General features: G+C 42.9%; 1 protein-coding gene across 2 annotated transcripts in view; it reads left to right on the forward strand.

The window, feature by feature from the left end:
- Positions 1–401: 401 nt before the first annotated feature.
- LOC134212307 (Golgi phosphoprotein 3 homolog sauron) overlaps positions 402–21,084 on the forward strand; it is a 39,333-nt gene continuing 18,650 nt past the window's right edge. Inside the window, exon 1 of one of the 2 annotated variants that reach the window (XM_062690035.1) lies at positions 402–913. In XM_062690035.1, coding sequence (XP_062546019.1) covers positions 704–913 — 210 coding nt within the window. In that variant the 5' untranslated portion in view covers positions 402–703. The remainder of the gene's footprint in view (positions 914–21,084) is intronic. The other variant, XM_062690034.1, reaches the window with a different exon arrangement.

Raw genomic sequence — 21,084 nt, forward strand, 5'->3', positions numbered from 1 at the left:
ATCCATCAAAAACAATTACACGGTTAGCTTAAGTTACAAAGATTCAAGTGCTGTACAATTAACCCATTATCTGAAGTTCACCGGCAACTCATTTAATGATTATTTTTATTTATTATTTATTAATTTATTATTTATAACGTATATATATAATTTATTAAACTGATGACTTTAATCATTATTTCACTTATACGTATTTTTGAGCTTCGCACTGAATTCCCGAATTGAGTAAATAAAAAAAAGTACTTAATAAAAGTAGGTACTTTTTTCGTACGATGGGGTGGCTAGAACAAACGAAGCGTGCATGATCCCGACTTCCAAACAATTTGCAACGGGAGGAGAACTGTCATCAATGACACATTCCATCAGTTGTCATCCTTCAAAATATTTTTTTTCTTTGCCCAAAATCGCAGTCAAAAGATTGTCGATTTTGCTACCGCCGCCATGTTTTTTCCTTGATTCGTGTTGTCGTGTCGAGTTGTCGTCGGGAGATTTCTCCGCAGAAATCTGTTTCGCTTTAGCCAGAGCTTAGTCTCTAGTTCCCGAAGCATCATCGCATATTGTCCGCGGAGTGCATGTGAAGTGGAATCGTAGCGCGAGTGTTCCAGTAGAATCAAGCAGGGGTCCGTTTTTTTTGGGGAGAGTCCCACATAAACAATAAGGGTGCCTACTCTATAAAAGTGTTGTGCAAAGAAAGGAATTTGGTATGATGAATCGGAGCGAGGGTCTTGTCCGACGTGTAAAAGCTCGCGATACAGAATCAAACAGTGGCAGCGGCGGTGGAACTGCTTCCGGCAATAACTATGACCAGGAGAACAAAAACGACGTGGAGGAGGAGATGGAAGATTGTGATTCGAAGGAAACGCGGCTCACCCTAATGGAGGAAGTACTGCTTCTTGGGCTCAAAGATAAGGAGGTACGTCCATTTGGATGAAGGCATTTGATTATCGTTCAAATTGTATGTTTATCTTTGGATAGCCTGTCTGACTATGTGGGCGGGTGGAAACCTAGCAATTCGTGTAAAGACCTTCGCAACAAGGAAAGTAGTTTTGAGAAACTGATTTATACCAATTAACATCCAGCATAATAGTTTTGCATTTGTGCTCGTTCGGGCAAATCTCGCTTAACTTTTCAAAAGGACCTAAGTAACATTTTTTTCATGAATTAATTTGAGTACTGCAAACGAATGCTTTCATGTTTTTCTGTTGATTGCGATATTCAAATTAATTCATGAAAATAATGTTACTTAGGTCCTTTTGAAAAGTTAAGCGAGAAATCTCAAATGTGAAAGGGTGAGAATCTGATTGAAGAACACATATTACCAGCGAGGATGACACGTCTCAAAGTATGACATAATTCCAAACAACATTGTGAAGGCTGGCAGGCTCTTCAGACAAGACAAGACGGTGTTGATCAGTTCGGTGTTGGCTAATTTATTAACAAAGTTCACTTATTAACAATTTCCAAGGAACAGTAAAACTTTGAATGTCTACTGGCATTATTATCTCAGGCTGTTTAGATTAGCATTCACCTTTCATCATTAGAGTAGGAGATTTGACATATCTTCAAATATCTGTGCATCAAGTGCTTATCTGACATATTTTTGACATACTTTCGATCAACTTACGATTTCTTGTATGTCTAATCATTTTGTTTATAGACGCATAACAATCAAAATAAACAGATTAATAGCATTGAGGGACTTTTTGTATCGGTATATGGCCATTTTTGACTACAATTTGTAGATTTTCAATATTTAATAAGTATCTGATCCTATGTTGACTAAAACTAGTTGACTATTCTTCACATGTATACTGTTCAATATTATTATGTATTGAGGTACATTAGGGTAAATCCGACGTACGGGCGGGGCTTGCACTGGTTTATCGTATACTCCAAAACAGTGAGCTTAGCTTTGACGAAGTCAGTTGCTTGCATATCAAGTACGTTTACAGTGTTCTTCGCATTGAAAACCACATATATGACAAGTTAGGAGTGAATGGTACTCTATTGGAATGGTTCCTATCCTATCTCTCTGGCCACCAACTAGTGGTTGCTATCGGCGACTGCAGATAGGTAAGGTTTCCAAAACCCTGGGTTTTATCTTTCGGATGGCTAAAGAATTTTCTGACATTTACTGCTGTCTGAAGTCTCTCTATAGCTCACTGGTGCGGTTGATACTGGAGCAGGGAGGGGAACGCTTGACATTTCTTTTTACTATACATTCTTCCATGTAATTAACGAGCTTGGATTAAAAACCTCTTTGTTATGAGTGCAGCCTCTTTAAGAAAAACAAAACCACGACAGCCGCAGCAGCAGCCACGCCAAGCAGACGACAATCAGCCTATCCTTTTTACCCTTCTTACACCCTAAGAAGGGTATTAACCCTCTCTTTCCCACGACTTTTTTCAACGATTTCAATAGGAAGGAATCATCTATGTAAAAAATGCTAGAACAAAAGTTATTTGGCATAGCTTAAATTAGTGGAAAACAAAAAAAAAAGTTTTTGATTGTAAATCAATAGTTACTTGATTGTTTTCAATAGTTTCACTATTTCTACTCAAAATTGATTATATTTGCAGTCTAATGAAACCATAAAGTTGTGCCAAATACTGCTTTTTGTTGTTGAAATAAATCAATGAATGTTGGAAGGTGCAAAATTTGATGGAGCTCTACAGCTACCATGGGAAGGAAAGGGTTAAGATCACTTGAAAAATCGACTTTTTATCCGAGACTCGGAGACCCAAGTCATATATACCAATCAACTCAGCTCGACGAACTGAGCATGTGTATGTATGTGTGTGTGTGTGCGTGTGTGTACGTTACAAAAAAATGTCACATCTAGATCTCAGCCGTCTGTGAACCGATTTTCATGATTTTATCTTTAAACGAAAGCTATGCCTTTGCCATTGAACGCATTGAAATATTTTTGCAATCGGACATTTAGGTTCCGAGATATTTGAGAAATACAAACATTAAGTGCAAAATAATGTCACATCAAGATCCCAGCCGTCTGTGAACCGATTTGCATGATTTTATCTTTAAACGAAAGCTATGCCTCTGCTATTGAACGCATTGATTTTTTTTTGCAATCGGATATTTAGTTTCAGAGATATTCGTGAAATACGAATCTTAAGTGTATTTTCAGATAACTAACAAAATAATGTCACATAATCAACTCAGCCGTATGTGATCCGATTTTTACGCTTTTATTTTTATACGAAAGCTATTGCTTCGCGATAGAACACATTATTTTTTTTCTGCAATCAGATATTGGGTTCCAGAGATATCTGTGAAATACGACCATAAACCATTAGACGTATTTTGTCACAACATTGGCAAAATAAAATCACATCATGATCTCAGCTGTCTGTGGACCGATTTGTACAATTTTATGTTTAAATGGAAGGTATGTCTGTGCCATTGAACGCGTTGATTTTTTTTCTACAATCGGACATTTGGTCCCAGAGATATGTGAGAATTACGAACATGGAGCATATTTCCAGAAAATTAACAAAATAATGTCACATCAAGATCTCAGCCGTCAGTGGACTGATTTGCATGCTTTTATCTTTATACGAAAGCTATGGCTTTGCCATTGAACTACTATTTTTTGCTATCGGATATCTGTGAAATACTAAAATGAAATATCTCTTTTTACCCTTCTTACACCCTAAGAAGGGTATAAAGATCGCTTGAAAAACCGACTTTTTATCCGAGGCTTGGAGACCCAAGTCGTATATACCAATCAACTCAGCTCGACGAACTGAGCACATGTATGTATGTGTGTATGTGTGTGCGTTACAAAAATCTCACATCAAGATCTCAGCCGTCCGTGGACCGATTTGCACGATTTTAACACTAAACGAAAGCTATGACTTTGTCATTGTACAAGTTCAATTTTTTTGCAATCGGACATTTGGTTCCAGAGATATGTGAGAAATACGAACATGAAGTGTATTTTCAGAAAACTAACAAAATAATGTCACATAAATATCTCAGCCGTCTGTAAACCAATTTGCATGATTTTATCTTTAAACGAAAGCTATGACTTTGCCATTGAACCCATTGTATTTTGTTTTTGCAATTGTCTATTGGGTTCCGGAGATATCTCTGAAATACGAACATAAAGCATTAGATGTATCAACTTCACACATTGGTAAAATATGTCCCATCAAGATCTCAGTCGTCCTTGGACCGATTTGTGCGATTTTATCTTTAAACGAAAGCTATGTTTTGTCATTGGACCCATTAATTTTTCTGCAATCGGAAATTCGGTTTCAGAGATATCTGTGAAATACGAATATGAGACATATTTTCAGACTACTAATGAAGAATTGTCACACCAATATCTCAGCCGTCTATGACCCGATTTGAACTCTTGGGCTTAAACAGAAGCTGTAATATTGCCATTTAAGGCGGCAAATCAAATCTGCAGTCTTTTTGTATTTTTTCAAAATTGTTAAATTTCCAGAAATATCCTTTTTGCCTTTCTCGTATACTAAAGTATACGGTAAAGGCTATATGATCGCTCCAAAAACAAACTTTTTATAGAAGGCCCGGAGACCCATAGTGTTATATACCGATCGACTCAGCTCGACGAATTGAGGTGATGTCTGTGTGTATGTGTGTGTGTGTGTGTGTTTGTGTGTGCGCACCCACCCAAAAAAAAATGTCACTCATTTTTTAGGTACTTATTCTTAACCGATTTACTCGCAACAAGTTGCATTCGACGCAGGACACTCTGCCATTGTTTCCTATTGAAAATTGGTCAGATCGGACTATGGGCTCGGAAATTATGGCCAAAATACCACTTCTTTATAGAAAAATTGAGTAAAAAAATGTCACTCATTTTTCAGGCACTTATCCTTAACTTCCTATTGAAAATTGGGCAGATCGGACTATGGGCTCAAGAGTAATGGCCAAAATACTATTTTTATAATGCACGAGAAAGGCACCATTACCGCTAGGTGGATTAATCAGGGTTTTTTTATTCACGCAGCAAAATATAGCGTAATAGAAATTAAAATTACAATGAGTAGAATCAACAAAATGTTTGTGCATAAAACTAATAAAAATATTTCTTTACATTTATTTATTAAATTTGTTGAATCTACAAAATTTGAAATCAAAAACAAAATTTGCTTTTATTTGTGATTTCTGTTTTCAATTGAGGTTGACTCAAATAATGAATTTTGTTGAAACAATAATTTGCATTGTAAACTCAAGGATATTTTCCTTTTGAATCTGCCTGTTTATTCTCAATGTTCGAACAAAGGAACCAGATGTATGAAAAAATATTCTTTCACTAAGTACATCTTCATCATTTCATTCATTTATTTAGTTAACATCTAAACAGATAACACTGAATCAACAATTTGACGCCACAATGCACGGTTCGAGGCCGCATCTCTCCATCCTCGGATACGCCCCACGCTCGCCAAGTCGTTCTGCACCTGGTCTGCCCATCTCGCTCGCTGCGCTCCACGCCGTCTCGTACCTGCCGGATCGGAAGCGAACACCATCTTTGCAGGGTTGCTGTCCGGCATTCTTGCAACATGTCCTGCCCATCGTACCCTTCCGGCTTTAGCTACCTTCTGGATACTGGGTTCGCCGTAGAGTTGGGCGAGCTCATGGTTCATTCTTCGCCGCCACACACCGTCTTCTTGCACACCGCCAAAGATGGTCCTAAGCACCCGTCTCTCGAATACTCCGAGTGCTTGCAAGTCCTCCTCGAGCATTGTCCATGTTTCATGTCCGTAGAGGACTACCGGTCTTATTAACGTCTTGTACATGACACATTTGGTGCGGTGGCGAATCTTTTTCGACCGCAGTTTCTTCTGGAGCCCGTAGTAGGCCCGACTTCCACAGATGATGCGCCTTCGTATTTCACGACTAACGTTGTTGTCAGCCGTTAGCAAGGATCCGAGGTAGACGAATCCCTCGACCACCTCGAAGGTATCCCCGTCTATCGTAACACTGCTTCCCAGGCGGGCCCTGTCGCGCTCGGTTCCGCCCACAAGCATGTACTTTGTCTTTGACGCATTCACCACCAGTCCAACTTTTGTTGCTTCACGTTTCAGGCGGGTGTACAGTTCTGCCACCTTTGCAAATGTTCGGCAGACAATGTCCATGTCATCCGCGAAACAAATAAATTGACTGGATCTGTTGAAAATCGTACCTCGGCTGTTACACCCGGCTCTCCGCATGACACCTTCTAGCGCAATGTTGAACAACAGGCACGAAAGTCCATCACCTTGTCTTAGTCCCCGGCGCGATTCGAACGAACTGGAGTGTTCGCCCGAAATCTTCACACAGTTTTGCACACCATCCACCGTTGCTTTGATCAGTCTGGTAAGCTTCCCAGGGAAGCTGTTCTCGTCCATAATTTTCCATAGCTCTACGCGGTCTATACTGTCGTCTGCCGCCTTGAAATCAACGAACAGATGGTGCGTTGGGACCTGGTATTCACGGCATTTTTGAAGGATTTGCCGTACAGTAAAGATCTGGTCCGTTGTCGAGCGGCCGTCAACGAAGCCGGCTTGATAACTTCCACGAACTCGTTCACTAATGGTGACAGACGACGGAAGATGATCTGGGATATCACTTTGTAGGCGGCATTAAGGATGGTGATCGCTCGAAAGTTCTCACACTCCAGTTTGTCGCCTTTCTTGTAGATGGGGCATATAACCCCTTCCTTCCACTCCTCCGGTAGCTGTTCGGTTTCCCAGATTCTGACTATCAGTTTGTGCAGGCAAGTGGCCAGCTTTTCCGGGCCCATCTTGATGAGCTCAGCTCCAATACCATCCTTACCAGCTGCTTTATTGGTCTTTAGCTGTTGAATGGCATCCTTAACTTCCCTCAAGGTGGGGGCTGGTTGGTTTCCATCGTCCGCTGAACTGACGTAGTCATCTCCTCCGCTGCCTTGACTTTCACTGCCTGTACTCTCAGCGCCATTCAGATGTTCCTCGTAGTGCTGCTTCCACCTTTCGATCACCACACGTTCGTCTGTCAAGATGCTCCCATCCTTATCCCGGCACATTTCGGCTCGCGGCACGAAGCCTTTGCGGGATGCGTTGAGCTTCTGATAGAACTTGCGTGTATCTTGAGAACGGCACAGCTGTTCCATCTCCTCGCACTCCGCTTCTTCCAGGCGGCGTTTCTTCTCCTGAAAAAGGCGGGTCTGCTGTCTCCGCTTCCGTCTATAACGTTCCACGTTCTGCCGGGTACCTTGCTGCAGCGCGACCGCCCGCGCTGCGTCCTTCTCCTCCAGAATCTGTCTGCACTCTTCGTCGAACCAATCGTTCCGTCGACTTCGACCCATATACCCGACGTTGTTCTCCGCTGCGTCATTAATGGCTGCTGTAACTGTACTCCAGCAGTCCTCAAGAGGGGCCCCATCGAGCTCACCCTCTTCCGGCAACGCTGCCTCGAGATGCTGCGCGTATGCAGTGGCGACATCAGGTTGCTTCAGTCACTCTAGGTCGTACCGCGGGGGTCGTCGGTACCGAACATTGTTGATGACGGATAGTTTTGGGCGCAGTTTAACCATCACCAGATAGTGGTCAGAGTCGATGTTAGCGCCACGATATGTCCTGACGTCGATAATGTCGGAGAAGTGCCGTCCATCAATCAGAACGTGGTCGATTTGTGATTCTGTCTGCAGTGGTGATCTCCAGGTGTACCGATACGGGAGGCTGTGTTGGAAGTAGGTGCTACGAATGGCCATATTCTTGGAGGCGGCGAAATCAATTAGTCGTAGGCCGTTTTCGTTCGTCAGCCGGTGAGCGCTGAACTTTCCAATAGTCGGTCTAAACTCCTCCTCTTGGCCAACCTGAGCGTTCAAATCTCCTATGATGATTTTGACGTCGTGGCTTGGGCAGCTGTAGTACTCACGTTCCAGCTGCGCGTAGAATGCGTCCTTATCATCATCAGTGCTTCCGGAGTGTGGGCTATGGACGTTGATTATGCTGAAGTTGAAGAACCGGCCTTTGATCCTCAACCTGCACATTCTTGCATTGATCGGCCACCACCCGATCACGCGCCTTTGCATATCGCCCATCACTATGAAAGCTGTTCCCAGCTCATGTGTTGCCGCAGCTCTGGTAGATGGTATGACTACCTCTAAACGTTCGCACCATTGATCCCTTCCAACAAACCTCCTGCAGCGCTACGATGCCGAATCCACGGTCCTTGAGCACATCGGCGAGTATGCGTGTGCTCCCGATGAAGTTGAGAGATTTGCAGTTCCACGAACCGAGTTTCCAATCGCTAGTCCCTTTTCGTCGCAGTGGTCTTCGCCGATGGTTCCGGTCCGTACTCTCTTGTTTATTGTTCGTTGCTTATGATTTTTTAAAGGCTGGCTTGCAGGGCCTGACACCAAACCCCCTAAATTTCCGGAGGACCATTCCTCCTTATTTCCGGTGGACCATGGTGCACAGTTTCACTTAGAGTCCCTCGCTGGCACTCGGACGATGATCGGCCGCCCCTAACATGGAGAACAGACGCTGTTGTGACCCGATCCTGATATGGAGAACAGACACTCAGACAAGATTTGCACTTCCGGAGTGGAGCAAACCCTCCCTTCCCTGTCAGCATACGACCATAGCTCCCACCGGGGTTGGTTACCCGATCTTCCCTAAGGTTGCTCGTATCCCGGCCAGCACCACGAGGAGGTAGGGATAGGAGTTGCTGGGTAAGAGGCTAAGGACCGCGAGATGGGGTCTATTTTATTCCTTCAGGTACGCGAAGTACCAATGGTACGCTTTACCCAGCATTTGCCGTGCCAAGTACATCTTATTTATAATAAATATCAACAAGAAAAAATAGTAGTGAAACATAGGTGCGTAAATTTTTAAGGTAAGTTGATATTTTTATTACTTTCAACTTTCTACCGTTTCATATTTCCTAATTTTATTCTAATATTTTTATCAGATTTGTGCACAAAAAAATCGTCGAAAGGATGAAGATAAAGAAGGTATTTTTTAGCTGAATAGCCAATTTGTGTGACAAAATGTTCTCTTTTTCTAGAACCAGATTGTCTGAGAATGAAGGATGAAGGCAAAAATACTAAAATATACTAAATTAATCCATGTTTTTAATAACAAAACAATGACAACTGAATCGTGCAAAAAAAAATCAAGGTATTAAATGAAAAATACATTATTTTTGAAACAACAATTGGAATTTTTGTGCCGACAAAAAAAAAATTTTGTTTCTACAAAATATAATTTTTGTTTCTGGCGTGTAGCTGAGATAAATCATTTTTAGAAACAACAAAATTTATTGTCGAAGTAATTGATCAATTTTTTTCAAATCAACAAAATTTACTGATAAGCCGTGAGTCAACAATAAAATTTGTTGAATCGATTCGAAATCCTTTTCAGTTTACAATATATTTTTCTGCGTGTTTTGAAATCGATAAAAGCATGATAATATCAGTTATTTTATATTCAATTGAAGGTCATATGCATAGAAATTGTAATATGAACTGGGCACACACAACCATTCAAAAGTGTAAGAAGGGTTGCGTTCACTGTAGGTGGATTAAGTCGGGTTTTTACTATTTTCTCTCCGCACAATTAATTTTTTCGTACAACAATTTCACAACGTACAATATTTTTTTTGGTGGAAAATATTCATTTCATTACTCCTTGCTCATTTTATAGATTAGAACCTGATATTAGAACTAATACATCAGTACCTGAGAATCAGTACCAATGGCTAGCACTCTGTAGGTCTCAACATGTAATAGTTCGGATCTTGGATCCAAAGAATGGAAACTCTACCGTTTTGGTAGCGATCGGAGTTGGAATTTAAACAACAGAGATTTTATCTTTGTGATAGCGGTCGGATTTTTTATTCACATGGAGTTTATACTTTAGTAGTGAATGTGTTTTTTTTTAGTATCTAGGTACTTAGAATTAGAATAAAAAAATCTGTTGTGTTGTCGAACAACACTTAGTGTATTAATTCATAACACAACTTACAAATGGAAATGGAAATGCAAGTTATTCAACCATTTTGCTGTAAACAAATTGGAAATGTGGCCTCGAATACTATTTTGAAGCATACGGTGTTCAAGATCAGAAGATCATGAGAGCTAAACTCTTGTATCTTGGAGGTCCGCAGCTACAACGAGTTTTTGTTAATTTGCCCGACACAGAGAAGTTTCCCTTGGTTACCCTTGAAAAACATTGGTACGATCTTGCGGTGGAGAAATTGGATGATTTCTTCAAACCATTACGACACGACACGCTGGAGCGGCACCGCCTACGTAAAATGCGACAGAAAAAGGACGAGCGGTTTGCACAATTTGTTTAAGACAACAAGTTCCTGTATGTGGGTTTGATAAATATTCGACTGAAATTTCGAAGGCATTGGTACTAAATTCCCAATGCATAATTGATATGATTGTATAACATTTCACCGAAAACTATTTCGCAGAATTCATTTTCGCGGTTGAAAATTTCGCGGAATAACAATTGGCGGTTTGTAACTTTTCGCGGTACGACATTTGGCGGTTTGTACCTTTTCGCCGAATGACTTTTGGTGGAATGTACCATTTCGCGAAATGCACCGTTTCGCGGAATATTGATAATAATAGCTTAGTATTTATTCAGCACTTCCACAATTATTACCTGCTTACCTGCTAAGCCAAGTAAGTTACATGCATAAGAAACGCCTCCCAGAATATGTAGAAGTTTTCAAAATTTCAATTGTCTCTTACAAATCCTTTATTATATCTGGCAGACGGGCCAGATATAATGAAGTAATTATTTCCTATTTTTACTTTGTTGCGGATAGACTTTTTATGAGTAATCATTTATTTCTTCCTTTTGCCTAATATCAAGAAATGGTAGCGTCTGCCCGCTTTGTATCAGGCAGACGCTACCATTTAAAGAAGGCATTACTTATTTCTTCTCCTTGAACCGGGTAGATTTGTTCTTTTGAAGAAGGTTTTATCAACTCCTTTCGCCTTATACTCAGCAGATGCATCCTTTTAAAGCAGGCGATACCCCTCCATTCGCCTTGAACCGGACAGACGCATTCTTTTGAAGAAGGCATTATCAACCCCTTTTGCCTTATACCGGGCAGATGCATCCATTTAAAGAAGGCATTACCCCTCTCTTCGCCTTATACTTGGCAGATGCATCCACTTGAAGAAAGCATTACCCTTCCTTTTGCCTTATACCAGACAGACGCATCCAAGGCATTATCAACTCCTTTCGGCTTACACGGGACAGACGCGTTCTTTTAAAGAAGGCATTATCAACTCCTTTCGCCTTATACCAAACAGATGCATTCATTTGAAGTAAACGTTACTCTTCCCTTCGCTTTATACCGGGCAGACGCGTTCTTTTAAAGAAGACATTATCAACTCCTTTCGCATTACACGGGGCAGACTAGAGATGTTCGGGTTTCGTGTTTTGAAACCCGAAACCCGAAACGAACCGGAACCCGACGAGTTTGAGTTGGGTTTGAAAAATTTGTACAATATCGGGTTCGGGTCGGGTACGGATTTGTGAGGTAAAAAAATCGGGTCCTGGTCGGGTACGGGCTTAAGAAATTAAATACTGATTATTATTTTATTCAGTTTTGTTAATTGTTAGACTTGTTCGTTGTTTGGGCTTACATTTTTTTCGATTTAAAAAGAACCAGAAAATATCAATTTTTATTTTTCCGAGCAAAACTTTAGTGCGGACTTAAATAATTAAGTACGAGTTTACGAATACAAAAAATCTCGTGTACGGGTCGGTTTCGGGTGATAATTATTCTAACTGAATACCGCCAAATGGCATTCCGCGGAATGTCTTTCAGTGAAAAGGTACATTCCGCGAAATGTCTTTCGGAAAAAATGTGCATTCCGCGAAATGTGTTTCGGAGAGTTGATACATTCCGTGCAATGTTGCACCGCGAAATTTTTTTTTCGCAAAATGGTTTTCGGCGAAATAGTATACAACCTAATTGATATGTTACTAGTAATTTTACTGGATTGTTTGACAAATTGCGGAATATCATTCCGCGGAATTCCATTTCGCGGAGTCCCACATTGCGGAAACCCATTACGCGGAGTGCGACATACCGCGGAGTGGTGCATTCCGCGGAAATTACTCATCTCGCGGAATGACATTTCCCGGAATAACCCATTTCGCAGAAAGATAAAGTGCTAATTTGGAAAATTTATTTGCAAAAAGGCTATTAGCACTGAGAAACAGATGTCTCACTTAGAACAAAATGCAATCAAAATTATCGCCATGAAAACATTATCGCTCAATGCTAAATGCCCTATGTATGGTCAAGCAGCAATCAAATGGCGGTAGTGTGCAAACGTCAAACACAAACAAAACCGATGGAAGCGCCATCGGTGGCCGATCGACCACCTACAAAAAATTGAATCCACCGTTAAAAAGCTGAACGATGGAACATGTGTTGAGTGAGACGTCTGTTTCTCTGTGGCATGTGGCGTTTCGTTTAAATCACGGTGCAATGCGAAAGGGGAGATCATTGCTTCTTTTATATTACGTAATAGCTCGGGGTATTGCAAAAGAGTTGATGATGCCTTCTTTTAAAGCACGCATTTGCTCGGTGTAATGCGAAAAGGGGGACTATTCTTTCTTTTAAATTACGCAATAGCTCGGGATAATGCAAACAAATTGATGATGCCTTCTTTAAAAGCACGCGTTTGTTCGGAGCAATCCAAAAAAGAAGATCATTGTATCACAGAGAACAGACGTTCAACTTCATTCGCGTGCTTGTGTAAAGTTTGTACTGTCCATTTTGAAGTATGTCGTTATGCCCCCGTTGCGCGGTGCTAGTGTGCTGATAAATATGGTTAAAATTTACCGTGTTTTGCTTTTTAGCGCTAGTGTTCATTCCGAATTGCTCCTAGGTGGCAGCACTACATTGTTTATGTAGTGTATGCCAACGCCATCACCTAGTGAGATTGAGTTTTTATGTCGGGCAGCCTGCGTTGGCGGCGCTGAGGTGCAATTTAAATCTTTACACACGTTTTTACCGGAATTTTGTTCGAGCATCCGTGTCTGTTCTCTGTGATTTTATCTTCAAAATTACGCGAATTGATGGTGCTTCCTTTTAATAAAGCTCACATTTGCTCGGTGCAATGCAAATAGGGAGATCATTCCTTCTTTTAATTTACGCGATTGCTCGGTGCAATGCGAAAGGGGATATCATTCCTTCTTTTATATTACGCGATGGCTCAGGATAACGTAAAATAGTTGATGATGCCTTCTTTAAAAACATGCGTTTTCTTTATTGTCAATATCAAGAAGTTTATGCTCAAGTCCAGCTTTAAGTTGCGTAAAGAATATGATTAATGAAAATAAGATCATTTTCATTGCGTATGCCAAATGACCATTATGCCAAACGACTTTTGTACTAAATGATAATGATAACGACTTTATGTCAAATGACTTTATGCCCGGTATATTGATTTTTTTTTGTATTAGCCTTCTTTATACGCACGTATTATTTATTTTGAATTGGCCTTCCTTATATTAGGTATTAGGCTACAACTGCGTCCTTCTTGAATTTATTATTATTTTATTTTATTTATTCAGACTAAGGCCGAAGTGGCCTGTGCGGTATATAAGAGTCTTCTCCATTCGGCTCGGTCCATGGCTACACGTCGCCAACCACGCAGTCTACGGAGGGTCCGCAAGTCATCTTCCACCTGATCGATCCACCTTGCCCGCTGCGCACCTCGCCAACCACGCAGTCTACGGAGGGTCCGCAAGTCATCTTCCACCTGATCGATCCACCTTGCCCGCTGCGTACCTCGCCTTCTTGTGCCCGTAGGATCGTTGTCGAGAACCATTTTCGCCGGGTTACTGTCCGACATTCTGGCTACGTGCCCGGCCCATCGCAGTCGTCCGATTTTCGCGGTGTGAACGATGGATGGTTCTCCCAACAGCTGATGCAATTCGTGGTTCATTCGCCTCCTCCACGTACCGTCCGCCATCTGCACCCCACCATAGATGGTACGCAGCACTTTCCTTTCGAAAACTCCAAGTGCGCGTTGGTCCTCCACGAGCATCGTCCAGGTCTCGTGTCCGTAGAGGACTACCGGTCTAATTAGCGTTTTGTAGATTGTCAGTTTGGTACGGCGGCGAACTCTATTCGATCGGAGCGTCTTACGGAGTCCAAAGTACGTACGATTTCCAGCCACTATGCGTCTCCGAATTTCTCTGCTAGTGTCATTTTCGGCAGTCACCAGTGAGCCCAAGTACACAAATTCTTCTACCACCTCGATTTCGTCACCACCGATGCAAACTCGCGGTGGGTGGCTCACATTGTCTTCTCTTGAACCTCTTCCTATCATGTACTTCGTCTTCGACGTGTTGATGACTAGTCCGATCCGCTTAGCTTCCCTCTTCAGTCTGATGTAGGCTTCCTCCATCTTCTCAAAGTTACGTGCCATAATATCTATGTCGTCGGCGAAACCAAATAGCTGGACGGACTTATTGAAAATTGTACCACTCGTGTTAATCCCTGCTCTTCGTATTACACCTTCCAAAGCGATGTTGAATAGCAAACACGAAAGACCATCACCTTGCCGTAACCCTCTGCGGGTTTCGAAGGGACTCGAGAATGCCCCTGAAACTCGAACTACGCACATCGCCCGATCCATCGTCGCTTTGATCAACCGTGTCAGTTTATCCGGAAAACCGTGTTCGTGCATTAGCTGCCATAGCTGGTCCCGATCGATTGTATCATATGCGGCTTTGAAGTCGATGAATAGATGATGTGTGGGCACGTTGTATTCGCGGCATTTCTGCAGTACTTGGCGAATGGCAAACACCTGGTCCGTGGTGGAGCGTTCGCCCATAAAACCCGCCTGGTACTGCCCCACGAACTCCCTTGCAGTTGGTGCTAGTCGACGGCATAAAATTTGGGATAGTACCTTGTAGGCGGCGTTCAGCAATGTGATTGCGCGGTAGTTGCTACAATCCAGCTTATCGCCCTTTTTGTAGATGGGACACACGACACCTTCCATCCACTCCTGCGGCAAAACTTCCTCCTCCCAAATCTTGGTAATGACCCAGTGCAGCGCTCTAGCCAGTGCCTCACCACAGTGTTTAAATAGCTCTCCTGGTAGTTGGTCAACCCCAGGGGCTTTGTTGTTCTTGAGCCGGCCAATCTCCTCCTGGATTTCCTGGAGATCCGGAGCCGGTAGAATTATGTCCTGCGCGCGTTCTCCCAGGTCCATCACCATACCGCCATCTTCGTCTGCCACATCGCCATTCAGGTGTTCTTCGTAGTGCTGCCGCCACCTTTGGATCACCTCACGCTCGTTCGTAAGAAGGTTCCCGTTTATGTCCTTACACATATCGGGCTGTGGCACGTGGCCCTTACGTGAACGGTTTAACTTCTCATAGAACTTTCGTGTCTTATTAGCGCGGTACAGTTGCTCCGTTTCTTCACGGTCTCGATCTTCCTGCTGGCGCTGTTTCCTCCGGAAAATCGAGTTTTGTCTGTTCCGCGCCTGTTTATATCGTGCCTCGTTCGCCCTCGTGCGGTGTTGCAGCAATCTCGCCCATGCTGCATTCTTCTCTTCCACTAACTGCTCACATTCGCCGTCATACCAGTCGTTTCTCTGATCCGGGGGCACCGTGCCAAGTGCAGCGGTTGCGGTGCTACCAATGGCGGATCGAATATCTCTCCAGCCATCTTCAAGAGATGCTGCGCCTAGCTGCTCTTCCGTTGGAAGTGCCACTTCCAGCTGCTGCGCGTATTCTTGGGCTAGTCTACCGTCTTGTAGCCGCCCAATGTTAAGCCGCGGCGTCCGACTTCGACGCGTGTTGTACACCGTCGAGAGTTTTGAGCGCAGGCATACTGCAACGAGGTAGTGGTCGGATTCAATATTCGCACTGCGGTAAGTGCGGACGTTCGTGATGTCGGAGAAGAATTTACCGTCGATTAGAACGTGGTCGATTTGGTTTTCCGTTTCTTTGTTAGGTGATCTCCATGTGGCCTTGTGGATATTTTGCGGGGAAAGAAAGGGCTTCGGACTACCATTCCGCGGGAGACTGCGAAGTTTATGCATCGTTGGCCGTTGTTCGATACGGTATGCAGACTATCCGGTCCGATGACCGGTCTATACATTTCCTCCCTTCCTACCTGCGCGTTAATGTCACCGATGACGATTTGAACGTCCGCAGTGGGCATCCATCGTATGTCTGCTCCAGCTGCGCGTAGAACGCTTCTTTCTCGTCGTCGGGTCTCCCTTCGTGTGGGCAGTGCACGTTGATGATGCTATAGTTGAAGAAACGGCCTTTAATCCTCAGCTTGCACATCCTTGCGTTGATTGGCTGCCACCCAATCACGCGTTGGCGCATCTTACCCAGCACTATGAAGCCGGTTCCCAGCTCGTTGGTGGTGCCACAGCTTTGGTAGAAGGTAGCCGCTCGATGCCCGCTTTTCCACACTTTCTGTCCTGTCCAGCAAATCTCCTGCAGCGCCACGACGTCGAAGTTGCGGGATGTAATTCATCGTAGATCATCCTGTCGCAACCTGCGAAACCTGGCGACTTGCAATTCCATGTTCCAAGCTTCCAATCGTGATCCTGTATTCGTCGCCTAGGTCTTTGCCGATTATATCGAGTCGCATTATCTCTTATATTGTTCGTAATGATTGGTTTTCTAGGCGGCTTATTGGGCCTGCGCAAACCTCCTGTCTCGTCGGAGGGCCGTCGTGTCAGGGCTGTTTAGCGTCCCACCTAACACCAGGACGTCCTTCTTGAACTGCACGCATTTGCCCGGTATAAGGCAAAAACTGGGATCCGTTCAATATTCGAGTTTCCTCGTACACAAGACTTAAAAGCTGTATGAATTTTTAAATAATGTACAAGAAGGATGATTTCAATAGATAGCATTCGTTCAATGACATATTTTCAAATGAAAAAGTTATTAATTCAATGAATATTGAATTCGAATGAGGTAAGTATTCTATTTCAAAGGAAACAATTTGGCTAGCAAAATTGTTGGAATACTGAATAACCTGCGATCTAAGTAGTTCATCAATTTAGTATACCATAGAGTGTAACCTGGAGCACCCTTAGTAACCATTGTTTAGTAATCCAAACGAGATCAATAAATTTTCATTCTTTGTTCAGACTTTGACCAACACGCAAGTGTTTTATTTCCACTTACAAGTGGTTATGGGCCCAGAGTTGGCCTTAGCCTGAAAACAACGATAAGTAGAATTCGAAGCCATGATCCCAAGGGATACGGTCGATAATGACAGCGTTGCTGGAAGCAGTACAGGCAGAAGTATAAGGACGACAAATAGTGGCACAGGATCACCAGCTGGTGGTGATGGATTGCGGTTAGGAGGTTTTGTTCGTGCCTTAGGAAACCCTGTAAATCTCTCAAGTATGGAGAAGCTGCGCGGACGTGAAAATTATGCATCGTGGGCATTCGCAATGAAGATGACGCTGATACGAGAAGGTTCCTGGCGAGCAGTGAAACCGATAGAAGGTCAAGAGGTTGATCCGGAAATCAGTGATCGAGCGTTGGCAGCCATTTGCCTAAGTTTGGAGAAGAACAATTATAGCCTGGTGAAGAATGTAGAAACCGCAAAGGAAGCATGGGAAAATCTTCAGAAGGCGTTCCAGGACAATGGGCTGATTCGCCGGTGTGGATTGTTGGATAAGCTCACCTCTGTGAAATTAGAAGAACATGGCTCCGTCGAAGAATATGTAGATGTATTAGTTACAACGGCACAAAACTTGAGTGAGATTGGATTTGAAGTAAATGATCAGTGGTTGGCATCGCTGTTACTGAAAGGATTGCCGGAGTATTATAACCCGATGATTATGGGTCTGCAAGCTTCGGGCATTGAACTAACTGCTGATACTGTCAAGGCGAAAGTTCTTCAAGACGTAAAGTGGCCACTGAAACAGTGTGGAACGGAAGGAGCATTATATACCAAGCAGAAACAAAGACAATTGAAGAGTGAGAAGAAAAATGGAAACTGCTTCAACTGTAAGAAACCAGTTCATTACGCAGTGAACTGTCCACAAAAGCAGCAAACGAAACACAAGGGGAAGGCTCTGTGCGCAATGTTGGCTGTGGGCAGAGGAAAAGAAAAAGAATGGTACTTCGACTCGGCTGCAAGTAGTCACATGACCAGAAGTGAAGAAGGTTTCAAGAAACAAGAGCGTATTGTGAACTCCATAGACACCGCAAACAACCAGTCCATCAAATCAGTCGCGAAAGGGCTCGTCGAACTGGATATCGAAGAAGGAAGTATCGAAGTTCAGGACGTGTTACTGGTTCCTGACTTGGTAACTAATTTATTATCAATTAGCAAAATTTGCAAGAAAGGGATGAAAGTAGTTTTCACGGCAACAAAATGCGAAGTTGTGGTATCATTGCATCAGGAACAGAGGAAGACGGTTTGTATAGATTGAACCTTAAGAAGGCCGAGCATTCTTTCCTGACAGTGGATTCAAACATCTGGCACAAGCGATTAGGACATTTAAATCAGCAAAGCATGATGAAACTGTTATCAATGGCTGAGGGCATAAGTTTGAAGAAGGAAGCTATTCCTGATTGCGCTACTTGTCTACGTGGCAAGCATACTCGAGACACTTTCCATACTAGCACTACAAGAGCGGAAGGTTTACTGGACATGGTGCACTCGGATGTTTGCGGTCCTATTGAGGTTCCATCACTAGGAAAAAGTCGATTCTTGGTCACCTTCATCGACGATGCAAGCAGGAAAGTATTTGTGTACTGTGTGGAGTCTAAGCATCAAGTGGCCGAAGTGTATGAGCAGTTCAAATCGCTAGTAGAAAGACAAACGAACAGAAAGCTGAAAGTTCTTCGCACTGATAATGGGACAGAATATGTCAATTCAAGAATGCGGAGGAGCATGCAGCGTGATGGCGTCCTACATCAAACTAGTTGTCCATACACCCCAGAGCAAAATGGTGTTGCTGAGCGGATGAACCGCTCGCTAGTTGAAAAGGCAAGGTGTATGTTACAAGATGCGCAATTACCAAAGAAATTTTGGGCAGAAGCTATATCCACAGCAGCATACCTGGTAAATCGTAGTCCGTCAAGGTCACTTAATATGGTTACGCCCGAGGAAGCATGGTCCAAACGGAAACCCGATCTACAACATTTGAAGGTGTTTGGATCTCGTGCTATGTTTCACATACCAAAGCAAAAAAGAAGGAAGTTTGATGCTAAGTCTTGCGAGGGTATTTTTGTCGGCTATGCACAGAATTCAAAAGGATTTCGTATTTATAACCCTGATTCTGGCAACGTAACAATCAGCAGAGATGTAGCAATTCTAAATGAAGGTCAACCGTCAAAACTTGAGAAGATAGGACCTCAAGAATCTGTAGAGTTTATGGAGCTCTTTACCTGGATAGAAACGGATGAAAACAATACCCAAAATGAAATTTCGTCTGTGGTTCTAATTGAAGAAGCTTCGCCCATCCATGGTAGTGGTTCTGGAGATCCAAGTGGAGAATGTTCTGCAAACAGTGTCGCACCTGAACATGCGCTCTCACCGCAACTTACAAGACCAGTTGATGAGCAACAAGGGTTGAGGCGCAGCGGTCGGGAGCGCTTATTTCCTGGCAAGTATTCCGATTTCGTTTGCTTAAGTTCAACTTCTGTGCATAATATCCCTGAACAGTTTGGCAATGATAACTATGATGGCAGGGCTGATGATCCGACGACTTATGCTGAGGCACTAGAGCGAGCAGATCATCATCACTGGACTGAGGCGATGCAAGAGGAAATGTGTGCGTTACACGAAAATGAAACCTGGATTTTAACAAATTTACCACGAGGCAGGAAGGCGATCCGCAATAAATGGGTCTTCAAAACTAAGCGAGGAGCAGATGGTGAAATAGAACGATATAAAGCACGGCTGGTCATCAAAGGATGTTCTCAGAGAGCTGGAATTGATTACAATGAAGTATATTCACCAGTGGTACGATATTCTACTATTCGTTTCCTAATGGCGTTGGCAGTTCAGCATGATCTTGACATCGAACAATTTGATGCAGTGACTGCTTTTCTACAAGGAAAACTCAAGGAAGAAGATATCTATATGGAACAACCTGAAGGCTACGTAACTGATCCGACGAAGGTTTGCAAACTACGAAAAGCATTATATGGACTGAACCAATCAAGCAGGGTATGGAACACACAACTGGACGAAGCATTGAAGGAGTTTGGGCTCGTTCAGTCCGATTTGGATCCATGCTTGTATTTCATTGTCAGAGAAGATGGGACAATGGTGTTCGTGACGATCTACGTAGATGATTTCTTGTTTTTCACAAACAATACTGAAATCAAAGAAAAATTGAAATCCTACCTAAGTTCTAGATTCAAAATGAAGAATCTTGGAGAGGCACAATTTTGTTTAGGGCTACGAATATCTCGTGACCGAGTGAATGGGAAGCTTTGTCTTGACCAACAAGCTTACATTAAAGACGTTTTGAGGAAATTCAACATGGAGAATTCAAAACCCGTTGCAACGCCTATGGATTCAAGTATTAAGCTTGATAAATCAATGTGCCCCAAGACGCCAGAAGAAACAGCAAAAATGAAGGATGTCCCTTTCAAAGAAGCAATTGGTTCATTATTGTATGCAGCTCAAGCAACAAGACCGGACATCGCATTTGCAGTTAATTCGGTAAGCCAATTTTCAACAAATCCTGGAATGAAGCACTGGGAGGCGGTAAAACGAATTATGCGCTACCTACGTGGCACGACCGGTTTGAAGTTAACATACAGAAAAGATGGAAATTCTCAATTTACCGGCTATACAGATGCGGATTGGGGAGGAGATCCGGATAAACGCAAATCAACTACTGGATATATTTTCAAGAAGATGGGAGGAGCAGTTTCATGGAGTGTAAAGAGACAACCATGCGTGGCTCTATCGTCTTGTGAAGCGGAGTACATTGCATTATCTCGGACAACACAAGAGGCGCTCTGGTGGCAGCAACTGCTTCTGCAAATCAACGACAAGCAATCATTACCAATATTTTGTGACAATCAATCCGCGATATGTATGGCACGCAACGGCAGTTCGAATCCC

The sequence above is a fragment of the Armigeres subalbatus genome, chromosome 2, assembly GCF_024139115.2.
Source record: "Armigeres subalbatus isolate Guangzhou_Male chromosome 2, GZ_Asu_2, whole genome shotgun sequence".
Classification (NCBI taxonomy): domain Eukaryota; kingdom Metazoa; phylum Arthropoda; class Insecta; order Diptera; family Culicidae; genus Armigeres; species Armigeres subalbatus.